Source organism: Serinus canaria, chromosome 15, assembly GCF_022539315.1.
Source record: "Serinus canaria isolate serCan28SL12 chromosome 15, serCan2020, whole genome shotgun sequence".
NCBI lineage: Eukaryota > Metazoa > Chordata > Aves > Passeriformes > Fringillidae > Serinus > Serinus canaria.
Window position 1 is genome coordinate 3250293 of NC_066329.1, and position 14912 is coordinate 3265204.

Genomic DNA, 14912 nt, shown 5'->3' on the forward strand with positions numbered 1-14912 from the left:
ATACAGACAATTGCCTCAAAAAGGCTGCTCCATCCTCCATCCTACCTTCCAAGCTGCCAAGGTCTTGCCCAGCAATACATGTTGATAATGCAGGTCTGCCTGCACCAGCTTCCTCCACTTCTCACGCTGATGTCCCACGTACTAGAAGGAGGAAATGGAAAAAAACCCAAAAGATACACACACATGAATAAGGGAAAACAAGTAATGGCAGAGAGAGGAGGGAAAAGGACCATTTCCATTCTCTGGAGAATCAATCCTTCACCTTGCTGTAACAGCTTTTCCCCAAAAGGCCTAGTTGAGGTGCTTTTTCTTTCTACCCTTTGTAGGAATCCCCTTGAGGACTGATGTAAACCACTCAAGTTAACAGGTCTGCACCAACAGAGCAGCTCCAACTATAAAATTTCTCATAGATTTTCAAGACATGATACAAGGCACATCTGGTACCTCATTTCATGGTAAAGAAAAGGGGCCCACCATGAAAGTATTCTGTGTTTGTGACATCCTGTAAGGCCTGGCTGCAAACGTCTAACTTTTGAGAAGGACACACTCAGTACTGGGCAGGGACAATTTCATCACACTAACTCTGATTACATTCCCAGGTACATCTAAACCATATTCCTATCCTCACCGTATCTACACATGAACAAAAAGAATTCTCTCTTCTCCCTACACAGTTCCTGTTCCACCCACACCAAACTGGTTTTATCCACACGAAAAGGGAGGAGAGCTTAGGAATGACTAGTGTTTAAAACAAACAATTTAACTTCTAGCCATATGGGTATAAGCAATTCAAACATAACAGGAAGCCTTCATGCTCTTTCCCATCTGCTAACTCTCTCACCTCTCTCCACTTGTTCCAAGTCTGCTGCAGACACTTTGAACAGTGAAATCTTAATGCTTCTGTCTCCTTGAACCTCCTATAAGAAAAATAATTATTTGTCCTACAATGCAATCCATGCTACTGGACACTTTTAGCACAGACCTGAGTCCACATTTGTTATTTTCAGTAATTCACTTACTGAAAGACAACTTAGTAGACTCCAAAGCACAAAAAAGGAGTGAGCAGTGACCACCATTGTGAATTAAATGCTGTCCAAAATAGGCTGCCAAAAGAGCCAATTAAAATCATTCTCTGTTTCAAAATACATCTTACTCTGTTTCTCTCTCCTGAGCCTTTTGTTTCCACAGACAGAAGGCCTTTAGCAGCAGCTGGTTACTGTGGTGCTCTCCTGCACGAACCAAGTCCTCCTGCTCCTCCAGATGTGCAGCTGCTCTTCTCCGCCAGCAGGACCAGCAGCAGCGCAAGAGCTGCCTTTGGAAATGGAGCACAGCCTGAGATGGGGGAAGGAGCAATGAATGCACAGCACAGGCAGCTAAAAACAACAGGAAACACCTCCTTAAAGAGGACATGCATAGAACTGTCCAATGTTTGTTCTTCTGAGGTTGAACAGCAATGGACATACCACCAAAGCCCCTCTGTGGTGAGGCTCTGTAACATGCTCTGCAGGTACCTCTGTGTGTGTGGGTGGAGGAGCTGTTACCGAAAAATAGCAAGCCAAAGAGAGGAAAAACACAAGCTGATAAATAGCATGTGAAGGACTCCTAAGGACTGATAAGTTCCAGAAACCAGTCCTGTTGAATGTACAAGAACTGATAACCTCCCTCCACCAAGGGTGAGCCATATCTGCAGAAAGACACCCATACGTGCTACTGTCAACTTGGAGTTGTGTAAGAGACCACATAAAGGCTACAGTGGCTGCTACATGTGAACACTCCAGGACCGTATACACATACATATATATATATATATATATACAGACCCCCCCTTAAAAACATGAAGGGCCCTGTAAAGAACTTTATGGACACCTACTTAGAAGCAGTTAATTTCTCAGCATAACCCTGCCCTTCTTAAATGACTGGGGTTGGCCATTTAGCATTATTATTATTATTATTTCAACAAAGTAACTATGAGACTGTGTGAGAGAGAGAGAACACACATATTTACAGGTTGAGGGAATAAGTGAATGAACTATGTGAATGGCAATACTTGTTTCTATTATTAACAAACTATTTCACTTAAAAAAGGTGACCAATAAATATCGGTTGTAATCTCTTTGATTGATCCTTGACCCCTCACCAGGGAAAAGGGAATTTACACCAAGTCCATCTCGTGCTAACTCATATTCACAGACAGTGACTAAGAAATCATCCCCTCTATTTCCTAAGCAAGGTACAAGAGTTACATTTACCCTCTTCTCTCCCATTCGATATCCTTGCAGCTGGCAGGTCTTCAGCAGCCACGTGTCAAATACCTGTCTCATCAACACCCTCCTGGCAAGCAAAAAGGGAGAACTGTCAGCACACAGGAGACAATTCCTTCAGAAAACATATTGGTCTTATGAATGTCAGCTGACTAAATGAACCACAGAGCTAAGCTTAACCAATCCCCCTCTAACATTCCAGAAAGAAGCAAGGATGTAAATTGTTCATTATTCACAGAAAATGTCAGAGCAGTTGCTATCAAGTTATGTCCCCAAAGGTACTACCTACTTAAGAAGAGACCCCAAAGGCCCACAGATTCCACATTTGTACAAGTCTCTATCAATATTTCTCTGCATACCTGTAACGAGCATGAGCCACTGATGTTAAGGCCTGCTGCTGTTCTTCCTCCTTCTCTTCCAAACGGGACTTCCAACGGTTCCAGTACTTCTGCAACACCTGAAATAAAATAAGAAAAGACACAAAACCCCCCAAAGATATCCAGTTAGGAGAAGAATGCAAATAAAAAAATTGTTAAAGTCCTAATGCAACTGCATACTGCAATGGTTGTCTCCTGCTTGGCTTCATATACCAAACTTTTTAACCTCCTACAAGTTTTTCTGGTAAAAGAAAAAAATCCACCATAAACACAGGGAAATGAAAAAACTAAACATATCTAAGAGTGGCAGTTGACTCTCACAGATTTTCTGTGGCTATTAGTATTTAAGAACAAAGCCACTGCCTTAGTAAAAAAGTACTTTGTAGGTGACAGTGGAAGTCAATAGGACAGCTCAAGACAAACTGACACAAGAACCAAAGTCAAACTCACTGTCACTCGATGCTGACAGGATGACAGGTTTGTTCTCATTCGCTGAAGACGAGTGTCCAGGACATTCTGCCGAAGACCCTTAAGGCCAAGTTCCTGCAACCACAAGAAATAAACACAACTCTCACTTGTAATCCAAATCAGGTAATTTAGAACTGATCTACAATCCTAGAATCCCTTGAATGGGGGCAGAAAATGGTACAGCATCATGAGAGCATCCTACTTCAAATCACAAATCATTCTGCTCTTATAATCACTACTATTTTCACTTCACAATCCAAACCAGTTTACTGATATTTTTTTAATGACCAGTACTGATGCAACTTTGAAAATAGTTCAGTTCCAATAAGCTGGAGGCTTGCTTGTGCCCACCTTTCAGACAGCATTCAGGGATTTATTTTTTTCTTTTAAAAAACCCTAAAACCTAAACAAAAACCCAGAACATCAACTACTTGAACATGCAGCAACCTGTCTTTGGTCTCATGTGAAAAGCAGCAGCATACATTACTGCAGAGAAGAAAAAATAATTATTGTAGCAAACAGCATAAGAAAAAAAATCAAGGGGAAAAGGCAACCTCATGGTGGAATAGCCAGGGAGCAGGTAACCCACCACCCTCAAGATGAATCTACTTCACCAGTCTCCCAGATGGATGAATAGCTGTTCTGGAGATCAGCACAGTTTCCCCATTTGGATTCAACTGGCAGATTCCAGAATAGCTGAAATTTCAAAACCTGGTGTATCTCCCACTTAACACTCGCTCACCACTGTCAGTGTCACAGGGAGACTCCACAGCCCCCCCCCCCACCCCCAGCACATAACTGCTCTTACCAACAGGTGACACTTGTAGTGCTTTTCAGCCAGCTCACACTGCTGAGCCTCTTCCACACACAGCACAACATCTGTCACTGAGTTAAAGTATCTTTTACACAGAACAACATTCTTCCACAGAGGGGCACTACATCTCCATCTAAATTTCTTCAATGTTTGAATGTCCAGCACTGTTATCTGCAGAAGTTTTGAGTACAGTCAAACTTTTAGATTTTGCTGGCTTATTACAATTTGTTTCTGATTCACTCTTAAGCAACAACCATAAATTATCTTCTGCAGGCTCTAATATACTCTTATACAGCTGCTAACACAGTGTAATTACAACAGTTTAATGAACTGTTAGTATGGCATTACATACAAATAATGACAACATGTTTGCTGTCACTGGGGCTACTGCACAACCTTCCTGCTTATTAACTGGATCTTCCCCCTGTGGGAATGCTTCTAAGGTGGCTCTGCTAGGGACTAAACACAGGCTGGATACAATGCTTCCAGTGTGCAAACACCCTCCATAAGGCAATCCTTGCTGCTTGTTTTTCCAGGTCCCTTCTGTGAGCACGCATTCTTCTCCTGCACTCCCATGACAGCTGCCAATCCGAGAAGCACCTCCGGAGTGTCCTGCTCCGGTGAAACTCCTGGGCCAGCTCTGGAAGACAAACACAAATCACTCATGGCTTGTTCCGTCCTAGGCTCATTCCTATCAGATGAGATCCTGGCATCTGAGCCACTGGCTCACAAGTGACACGAGCTCTAACACTGAGAAATGGTTACAAGAATTCACATTAACGCTCAGCTAGAAGATCACATTCTCCCTATTGATCACAAAGGCAGTTTTAAAGCAGGAACCGACTGTGCTGACTTAAGAGAAGAAAGTTAGGACAATGTATTTATTACTTGTGCAACATAAACTTGCTTATGTTTCATACTCCTATTACTAGTTCCTACACATCCAAGCTAGATTCTTTTCCACTGCAAGCAATCAAAAAGCAATTCATACAAATATCTGAACTCATTCCCATTCAAGGGAAGAAACAAAGGAGCTAGTGTAATAATCTTTACCATCCTATAGGAGTAGTGATTTGACTAATTATGAAGAAAATCCACAGACTGACTGATCAAAGTCCTGAATACATCCTTCTCACAGATATCTCAGTCAAAATCCAAGAGACAATGTGCAAGTTTTCATCAAGGGAATTCTAAAGCATTTTCTCTCAAATCCTGTGGAAAGCAGGTGATCTTCCTGACAGTCCAGCACATGAGCTAAGCCAGCCAGGCTTTCACAGTGTACAGCCCAAGCTGCATCTCATGACCTGGGTGGGCAGAGACATTGCAGTGTCTCCTAGAACAGAAAAAGCCATCAGCATGCCCTCAGCAAAGGGGCTGAGCCCTGTTCTGCTCCACCTCACCACTTTCACTCACCATTCTGGCGTTTCTTTACTCTGTGGAGGTTCAGGTATCCCAGCCATGCTCCCATGCATCTCCTCAATTCCCAGTGCTGATGGTGAGTTACTGCCCTGGTTTCCTTCTGCTTTTCATTCTGGGTGTGCAAGTACAGCTCTCGCCACTGCAACCAAGCCTGAAGGAATAATTAAGGGGCAAGGGCAGTAAGGGGAAAAAACAGACAAGATTAGGGAAGTAGAACAAAGAGAAGGAGAGGAAGAACACACATGCAGTAAGAAATTCCATTTAAGTTCTAAAGGTGAAAGCCATGAGCAACGAGGTTCCCCCCCAAAAAGGGGGAAAAAGCCTTTCCCCTTTTTTGGGGAAAAAACCCAAACAAACACCAAAGGAATGTCAGCATAGAAAACATCAAATATGTATTAACTCTTTTAAAGACTTTCACACTTTTTCCCATTAAAAAGACCAATATAATATTTTCTTTTGCCAACAGGCTTTCTTTCAGATTATTTTCATATAAAAGGGAATCCCATCATGACATACTGTAAGACTTTCCAAGCCACAAGTTTCTTTCCCTAGCAGAATACTGCCCTAAGCCAGTATTGTTGCATCTTACAGTGCAGGTCAAATTAAATACCATCCCTTCTTTTTAATAAAATGGACAAAAAGCCATAGTTTCAGTGAAAGAAAAAAAGAAACCTATGCTGTTTTCACTTCAGCTGGGATCAAACATCTGGACAACACTCTCAGTCATCTCATTTTAAGTAGTCCTGCAAGAAGAAGGAAGCTGGACTTGATGCACCTTGAACTCTGACAGGTTTGGGGCTGTAACCACTTCCTTGGGGACTCTGTTCCAGGGACTGACCCCCCTCTCAGGAAGATCCTTTTTCTAATGCCCAGTCTGAACTTGCCCTGACACAGCTTCATTCCATTTCTCCATGTCCTGATATGATATTCCATCATAAGTACTGCAATTTTCAAAGTAAACAAGGCCTAATTTTTGTTCATCTGCAATATTTTCACATGTGTGCAACTTAAAATATTAGAAATGGCAGTAGCTGAAGCTCCTGAGACTTACTCGAAATTGCAGGCTCTGGGCCCAATGCTGCAAAGCCAAAATATTCATTTTATGTCCAGAGCATTTCTGGTAGTATTGTCTTCTCCACATTGCCCATGAAATGCTGCCAAAGCAATGTTACAGACAAGTTCAAACACAGGTACCATAATTTGGTGCAAGAAATCACTTTCATCTGACTCAAAAAAAGGTATGAACAAGAACCTTTTCAAAGAGCCACCAAATGGTTTGGGTTGCAAGGGACCTTAAAGATCATCTTGTTCCAATCCCCTGCCATGGGCAGAGACACTTTCAATTTCCACACTGCTCCAAATCCCATCCAAAGTGACCTTGAACACTTCCAGGGATGGGGCATCAACATCATCTCTGGGGAATCTCCATATTTCAGTGCCTCGCCACCCTCAGAGTAAAGAATTTCTTCCTAATATTCACTCTAAATCTACCCTCTTTCAACTTAAAGCCATTCCCCCTTGTCCTCTCACTGCATGCCCTTGCAAAAGTCACTCTCCAGCCTTCCTGTAGGCTCCCATTAGGCACTGGCAAGCTGCTGTCTCTTAAATTCATAGTCTATGGGTGTGCCAGAAGAACTCACAAATCCCAGAAAGCAAAAGAATTCTTGAAGAAAAATCAAACACCGAATGAAGTCATGGTGTGACTTTTTATCTTTTAGGAAAAGATAACATAACACAGATAAAAGCCATGGCCTTATGGTCAGTGCCTCTGTGCCTGTTTGTATTCCATCCTTACCCCAAACAGCTTCTTTTTCTGAATGCCAGTGCCACGGACTGCATCCCATGTTTTGTCCTTTGAACATCAACATAAACCAGCCAGTGCTGCCAGGTCCTGAGCAGAGTTTGCCTCTTTGCTGTGCATGACAAAAAACGGCAGCATCTTAAGTCCTGGAATGTGGCACATCTTAACCTCTCCATCACAGCTTGCCCCCGACTCGGTGTCCTCAACCTGCAGGGACACCTTGTGGAAAAGCCTGAAATGACAGCGACCCTCCCTCTGGTGGAGGGTGTCACAGAAGTCACAGCACGGTCAGCCACTTGTGCAGAGCAGCGTGAATTATCGGACAATGGCCGATAACCGCTTTGTCTTCGGTGCTTACAGGGGAAATAACTGGAGAACAATGGTCAGCATAACGACTCTACTGGGTAAGAATTAGAGGATTCTCTTTGGTTTGTTAAAAAAAAAAAAAAGTGTATCAGGTTCATCAGTTGCTGTTCAAGAGTTATTCTCTCCTACAAGCAGAGAAATGAACCAGAAACAAGTCAAACTTTATTTAGCAGGCTGGTCATGCAGCTAAAAACAGAAGTGGTGTCACAAATTCCAGTTTACCACTTAGTGCAGCACACTGCATATTCTCCTCACAGCAGGTTGGCTCATCAGAACTGACACCACTAAAGCAATGTTATCAGAAAAAACTCTCATTGATTCTATGCCACTTCACAGGCACACATAAAAGAACCCCAGACTTTTCTTTTTTAGGATTTCCTAAAATCCTAAAAAAGAATCAAGCATTAACCTACCATGAAACAGGTCACCTTTTGCTATTTTAGACCAAGTAACACACAGCTTCTGCTGTAAATACTCTGGTCTCACTCACTAAAAGAGAAATCTGGATAGCCTGTCAGTTTGTGTCCAAAGGTGCCAGTCTCTACGACATTCTGAGGCTACCTTCATGTGTAAAGAGAGCAGTTAACTTATTCTGCAAATCAGCACAGAACAAAACCTCAGCATCATCTTTAAACAAGGGTCAACCTCCCTTCAGCAAAACATATTCCCTCAACCCAAGAAAGCTGCTACCAGTACAGACAGCTCCAAGTCAAATCCCTTGCAGAGCAAAGAACCTACACAGTAAGACCAAGGGCACTTTAAAAGTTTGGGCTTCTTTCAATTGCAAGACACAAGCTGGAAGGAACAGTCAATAGATATATAATAAGTGCTGTTAAAAGCACAGGGATTTACTATCTAATGTCTATAGCAACAGCTGACAGAGAATCCCAGTAAAACATTAGATCAAAAAACATCTACTTGAAAACATATTGTGATTAAGTTAAAAAAAAACAACAACCAAACAAAAAACCAACCAAAAATCAAGCCACCTGCTCAAAAACCACCAGTGCAATCCAGAGCAGATGGAGAGAGGCTCTTAAGCTTATTCACTGGCATCCCTAAATAACTATATAGCTACACCCCTATAACAGAACCCCCTGCCATCTGCTCCTGCAAGCACTGCACTGCCATGGGGTGGGGGAGCTCAGGGTGCAAACAAGCATAAGAGACACAGATTCTGGTAAAAAATTCCCTGTGGATACTCCCATCTCAGTATGTCCCCAGATACTGGTAATTACCATCACTTCACTTACCATGAGATTCTGCAACATAATACTTGTTCCTCTTTCCTTGCTGCTGGCATACATAGGCTCTCCAAGCCTTGAATATCAAATTAAGGAGCAAATGCCTGAAAAATGAAAGAAGTGCCATTCAGTGAAATATTAAAATTAGCAATGAAAAGATTGCTCTTGGCCTAGATGAACCATGGATGGAACTTGCTCACTGATACTAAAAGCTCCTTCAGAAAATGTCTCATACACACACACCCCAAGGGGAATTTCATTTCACTAACCTGTAATGGTTGTCTGCTCTTAGGCTGAGCTTCTTTTCTCTGCAAAGTGTCCACTGCTCCTTCCACTCTCCAAAAGCTTTTTGAAGAATCTTCTGATCATACAAACATCTAAACAGTTGAAGGATTTGGACAGAAGAAATGTCATACAGGTTTCCAGAGTGACCACAAATCAGTTTTAATGAATATTACACCACCTCTTCTCCAGGCTTGCCTGATTAGCCTAATAACAACTAATTGCATTTAAAACCACTTCCCTACTGTGACCCTTTATTCGAAGGCTCCATGAAGTACTGCAAGAAGCACTCACTCTACTGACTGTAAACACTTCACACAAAGACAAGGAATAAAAGACAGATGTTGCTAACTTGCCAAACATCACCAGTTGACTTGAGACCTATTCACATTTTTCATCTTCAGTTCTGTGTTTTACTCCAACAACCAGAACAGCAGGTGACGTGTATTTTCCTTTCTAATGTTGTTCTTTGCTATTTTAACACAAAATAGTTTATATATAAATAAAAACAAAAGCTACAGCAGATTTTATAATGCTTTGATGTTTTTATCATGTAATTACAGCAGAATTAGGCCCAGAATACCTAGAGGTCTCTCAGTGAAACATATCACTCCTCTCACAAGCTGCAATTCACAGCCACCTACCCCGAGCCAAGTCCAAGCACTCATGCAGAAAAGGAAAAAAGGAAAAAGAAACAAACCATATGTTATTTTTGGGCCTGGTGCATTAACAGTATTGCACATGCATTAACAGGTGTTACAGCTATGGAGAACTGGGGACTTTTAAATCTAGAAAGGCAATTCATTATTGCTTGTGCTCCCTGCTGGTCTTTATAAAATCTATTTCCCCTAAAAATAAATTCATCACTGTGCTGAATTGATAGGCAGCCAAAGTAGTGCCAACTCAGTAGATGGGACAGGAGGAATGGTGAGGTTCACAGGACAACTCCCACATACCAACAAATCAGAAACAGAATATATTTGATACAGAAAAATGAAACTGAATGACTAAGGACCTGATCTTATTCCAAATGCAAGTCTTCCCACTGGAAACTGCTTCAGTTCCCAAGGGTGTGGTCAAGCAAGAATGAACATGCAAATTAATGCAAAACAAGCAATGAATATCAAAGCATGGGGGTTCAGCAGCTCACAGAACACTGACAGCAGAAAGGAATTATCTGCCACAGGTATTTCCAAGTCAGACAGATACAAAACATACACAGATATACATTAAGAACAACAGTGCAAACAATAATAATTAATGATCCATGTGGGTCCTTTCCAACTCAGTCTGTGAAATCTCTGTCACCATAACTTTGGGAAATAGTTAAATTTAAAGCAGGTATCCCAATCACATCCCATCATTTATATCATTTATACTGGTCAACTTTGTCAAAACACAATTCCTATTAATTTGGTTAACAGAAGCTTAACCATGATTATTAAAAACAAACAAACAAACAAAAAAAGAAAAAAAAAAAAGGCACGAGCAAGAAAGGTACCCAAAGTACTCTCTTAGCCCAGTGGTTTACCACTAAGCCATTAAAAAAAAAAAACAAAACAAAACAAAATGAAAACAAAACAAAACATAACAAACAAACAAAAATACAAAACAAAACAAACAAGCAACAAACCTCCACCTCTGAGTTCGGTAATTTTATCTACCTGGCTTTGGAAGGGAGAACTTGTCCAAATGTTATTTTTCCCCACAGATAGAAAAACTTCCTTGCTAGGTATCTGGAATACAAGGGAAGATTAGTTGCTTTTGTACACCTCCTCTGCAAATTCCCAGGTAATAGTGAAAATAGGAATTTTCATTATCGTTTCAGTAATAAAAGTAAGGGTCTACTTTTCAGAGATCAATGCATATATGAAATATTTAGACCTGGAAATTAGTACCTGTAACAGAGCAATTCATAAAGCATAAAGAAGCCCAAGCATCATTGCAAAACTTGAATTGGGATGTACTTCTTTAGGAGTGCTGGGTAGCCAAAATGCCTTCCAAGCAGCCCTCCTCCACCCAGTGGTCCTGCTGAGCAGGGCGCTGGCTGGCTGGGAGCCCTTTCTGAGGTTTCAGTGTGGTAACATCACTGTTTCCCCCAAGTCAACCAACTGAGTCCAGAATACTTGAGCCAATCTCATGTCTGGCCCTTCCTGAAGCCAGCCAATCTTCCTTGTCCCACCTCCCCTCAGCAGTTCCACACCTCCACAAGTTTCTCCCAGCACCAGCTCAGCTCACTAATGTGTTACTGTGACCCTATCACCCTTCCCCTCTTTTTTCCCAATGATTTCAGAGCTAGCTGGCACATGGAGGGCCCCAAGAAGAAGCACCAAAGGCTTCACAAGGTCATTAGTTAAAGCACACAGCCAGGAAGGGGGGCTTTGCTCTTTCAGTAGGTCTGAGCTGCTCAACAAATGATGGGCTTTTAATCTCTACACAATTACATCCCACCTTTGTCAAGGTTCTTTTAACAAAAGAAGCAAATAAAAAACTCAAAAGGAGAACAAGAAGAAATCATGACACGTGGCAGTGTATCAAAGAATATTTTTAAATTTGCCTTTGAAAGTAAAAAAATACCTGAAATCTGACTGTCAATCCTTGTCCTCAAGTTACCACAAGACATCCTCAGAACTGTCTGCCATGGCCATGAACCAAAACTTCTGCTGCAACCTGCACTGGTACCACTAAACCCAGACACTTTCAGATCTGATCCCCTGCTCCATTTAGTGAAAAATATAGTTTGTACTTATCACCTGCTTTGGAATTTTTTTAACATTCTTCTTTGACTCTGGGTATACCCATCTTGACCTGGCTTGTCATGACCTCTGTCCTGAAATTCATGTGTTGCAGACTGGGGAGCAACAGATTGTACAGCTGCATGAACTCGATGCTCAGGTGGTTGCTGGATTTCATCCATCATCAGGGATTTTGAACTTAAAAGGAAAGAAGAAATATTTTGTGGAAAACTGTATTACCTGCAGAGAAGTGGCATTATTGCAATAGCTTGGTCTGTAACAAAGGTATCTAATCAAACACAGAACACGACAGCTATGAAATGCTAAAACATTTATTGTTTCTTCATCAGGTGTTTTTCAGTATCTGGAATTTTAAACTTTCCCCACCACAACCAGGAAGGCCACAACATTTCAGTGCAATCATGTCACAGAGAAATCACTGAAATGCATTTGTGTGTGCACACAGGGTGTCTTGACAGAGAAGCTCTGACTGTGGTTTTCTGCCTTTTAGTCTCAAACATACCAAGGTATTCTGCCCACTGCTGATAAATTCTCTTGAGCATTGGTGAACTGAAGTGAGGTTTCCATTTTAACATAAAATGCTCTTTTACAAGCTCTTTCCTAGTTTTTAAGAGTGTTTCTCCTTAAAAAAAAAAAAAATTGAAAATCTCTTCCTGTTTTTATGTATTAATCATTAAAAAACAAAATTAGACCTATTTTTCTATCACACAGTTTACTTTCACGTGTAGTTCCAATCTGAAAAATAACAAGTGTGTTTTTATTAATTCTAAATATTTTTTCTTTGTAATTTTCTGAAAACAAGGATAAAAAAAACCAAAAAACCTGTGCAGATAAAACTTGCTGCACCGGTTCCATTGAAGCTTCTTTCCCAAAACAAATGCTGCCACCACCCTGAAAATTTGCACATTAGAAACACAAACACATTCTTGAGTTCCAGAAGAGGCAACAGAAGAGGATAATCTGAAATCTCACCCTAATGATCTCCTGAACTGAGCGAGGGAAAACATGGCTGCAGCCAGAAAAAAATGTTGTTTTCACAAAGTGACTGGAACAATGCAAGTTTCAAAAATTTGGCTGAATGACCACTACTAACAACAAGTCACTGGGAGGAAATACAATATTTTTGGCTTGTTCCAGCAGGCTGCAAAGAGTTAAAAGTTAATGGAAGAAAACAAGAACTGTATTTTGTGTGAGAAATTCTTGTTCTATAAAATATTACCTGAATGTTTACTGAAAGAGGTAGGCCCCATCCAGCAAACAAAAGAATTCTGTTCACATCAAGACGTGCAGCTAAGGCAACTCTAAGCACATTTAAAGAGGAGTTTCAGGCACTTTAAAATTGATACAAAACAGTTTTCAGCACAAATTCTTGTACACACCTATTACCCCCCAACCCCCTTTGAAATTATTTCATCTGCCCCAAAGATAAACCTGGTCTGACCACATGCAATGACAACCTTGCACAAAGGAACTGAAAAAATCAAACCTGGGTAAAAGAGGCAGAAGTTCTGTATGAAAGTCTAAGGTGTGAGAGTATCTAATAATTTTCCAACATACATACTTTTATTTCTCTCTTTGGAACACTGTTATGTACTGCACACATTTAATGATGACAGCCTATGTCCCCCAAAATTTATGGCAAGTGACCATGAAAAATAGGAGTCAAAGAAGGATCATTTATCCCTTTTAAAGTTAGAATTCAAAAACATAGGAAGAAAAAGAGAATATGGAGTAAATCTTTGCTTGGGCTAACAGCTGTGTCCAAGTACCTTATGTTCCAGTCTAATATCTCAAGCTCAAGAACATCAGTTTTATAAGTAAATGTAAAGATAATGTAAACCCACATAAAGTTGTGCTTCGTGATCAGTTTGGGAGTTAGGTGTTTTTTAGTTTTTTACTTTGTTTTTAAGAGGAACATTTTCTGGCTGACGAAGTTTCACAGAGACTAATAATACCCTTTGTGAGAGTCACTCAACTTTCTTCTGTCCCATGGAAATCTTCAGATGTCATAAATATAAAATAAATTACAGCTGAGGTCTTTAACACAGTAGCTTCCTATTACTGCTTACCTCCCCCTGAATTTCTCCATTTCACTGTAGTTCCAAGCCTGCAGTTCAAATGCACTCTCTGCTCTGCAATGCTGTTTGTTAACTTTGGACAAAGCATTAATTGGTGCCTGTTGTGATGTACCCACCACATGGACCTATACTAAATGCAGTCTGTATCATAAAAATGACATGATTCCCACTTAGACTTCTGCTGCACTCAAACAGCATAATGCAATTCCAGATGTTTAACATGAAAAGCATCTGTGTGTCTCAGCAACACTGTGCTGCCTTAATCTAATGGTAATAAAGTTATAACCATATTTGAATCCTAAGGCAGCAATTCTGCCCACCTAAACAAAAATGTGCTAGCAAGGTGCTGTAAAAAGTAAACTAGTCCAAGTTATGTGCCCCTACTTAAATTCATAACCAAGGGTAACACCATCAGCAGCTGATTCCTTTTCAGCTGTTGTTGTTTTTTGGTTTTTTTTTTTTTTAGTACTATGTTCCTCTCCTTTACAAGCCCTTAGAAATTAACCAAACAATGAGTTCCACCTAGCTCCAGCAAGAACTTCTGCAGGCATGGAACCCTGTGACTTCCCAGGAAGAATCTGACCGTGTGAAAGAACCTGCAATCATGGCCAGGCATCTCCTTCTAAGTGTGAGGCCCAAAGTGGATTCTTCTATTAGCACCGGTGAAGGTGTGGAAGAAAAAATACCCTCCCCCCCCCAAACAAAACAAAACAAAACAAAAAAACCCCACAAACAAACAAACAAACAAAAAAAAAACACAAAAAACCCCGACAAAAAAACAAAACCCAAAGCCAGCCCCCCCCCCCCAAAAAAAACCACCAACCACCCCACAAACCCAACACCAAAAGCAAACAAAACCAGCTTAAAAACAAAACAAAACCCTACAAGATTCTTCTGGAGTTTTACTGCACGAGACTCCCCTCAGCTGGTAACTGTACCCCGAACGCTTTTTGTGCTGATGGACAAACACTGGAGACCCACACGAGGCTGCTCCACAACCCCGCCGTGAGGGGCCGCGGCAGCGCCTCCGCCCCGCTGGGGGCGCC

The 14912-nt window shown here is 41.1% G+C and overlaps 1 protein-coding gene across 8 annotated transcripts in view; it reads right to left on the reverse strand.

The window, feature by feature from the left end:
- Positions 1–14617, reverse strand: part of SFI1 (SFI1 centrin binding protein) — a 27482-nt gene extending 12865 nt beyond the window's left edge. For 2 of the 8 annotated variants that reach the window (XM_030232668.2, XM_030232669.2), the window contains exons 1-16: positions 13858–14616; positions 11786–11965; positions 10697–10768; positions 9020–9127; positions 8760–8854; positions 7135–7252; positions 6391–6493; positions 5334–5490; positions 4399–4560; positions 3915–3985; positions 3089–3181; positions 2621–2718; positions 2250–2331; positions 1154–1332; positions 842–917; positions 46–141 (exon numbers count right to left, since the gene is read on the reverse strand). In XM_030232668.2, the coding sequence (XP_030088528.2) occupies positions 46–141; positions 842–917; positions 1154–1332; positions 2250–2331; positions 2621–2718; positions 3089–3181; positions 3915–3985; positions 4399–4560; positions 5334–5490; positions 6391–6493; positions 7135–7252; positions 8760–8854; positions 9020–9127; positions 10697–10768; positions 11786–11965; positions 13858–13877 (1710 nt within the window). In that variant the 5' untranslated portion in view covers positions 13878–14616. Of the gene's footprint in view, positions 1–45; positions 142–841; positions 918–1153; positions 1333–2249; positions 2332–2620; positions 2719–3088; positions 3182–3914; positions 3986–4398; positions 4561–5333; positions 5491–6390; positions 6494–7134; positions 7396–8759; positions 8855–9019; positions 9128–10696; positions 10769–11785; positions 11966–13007; positions 13435–13857 lie in introns of those variants that run through there. The other 6 variants (XM_030232665.2, XM_030232666.2, XM_050980644.1 and 3 more) reach the window with 5 other exon arrangements.
- Between the last annotated feature and the right edge of the window lie 295 nt (positions 14618–14912).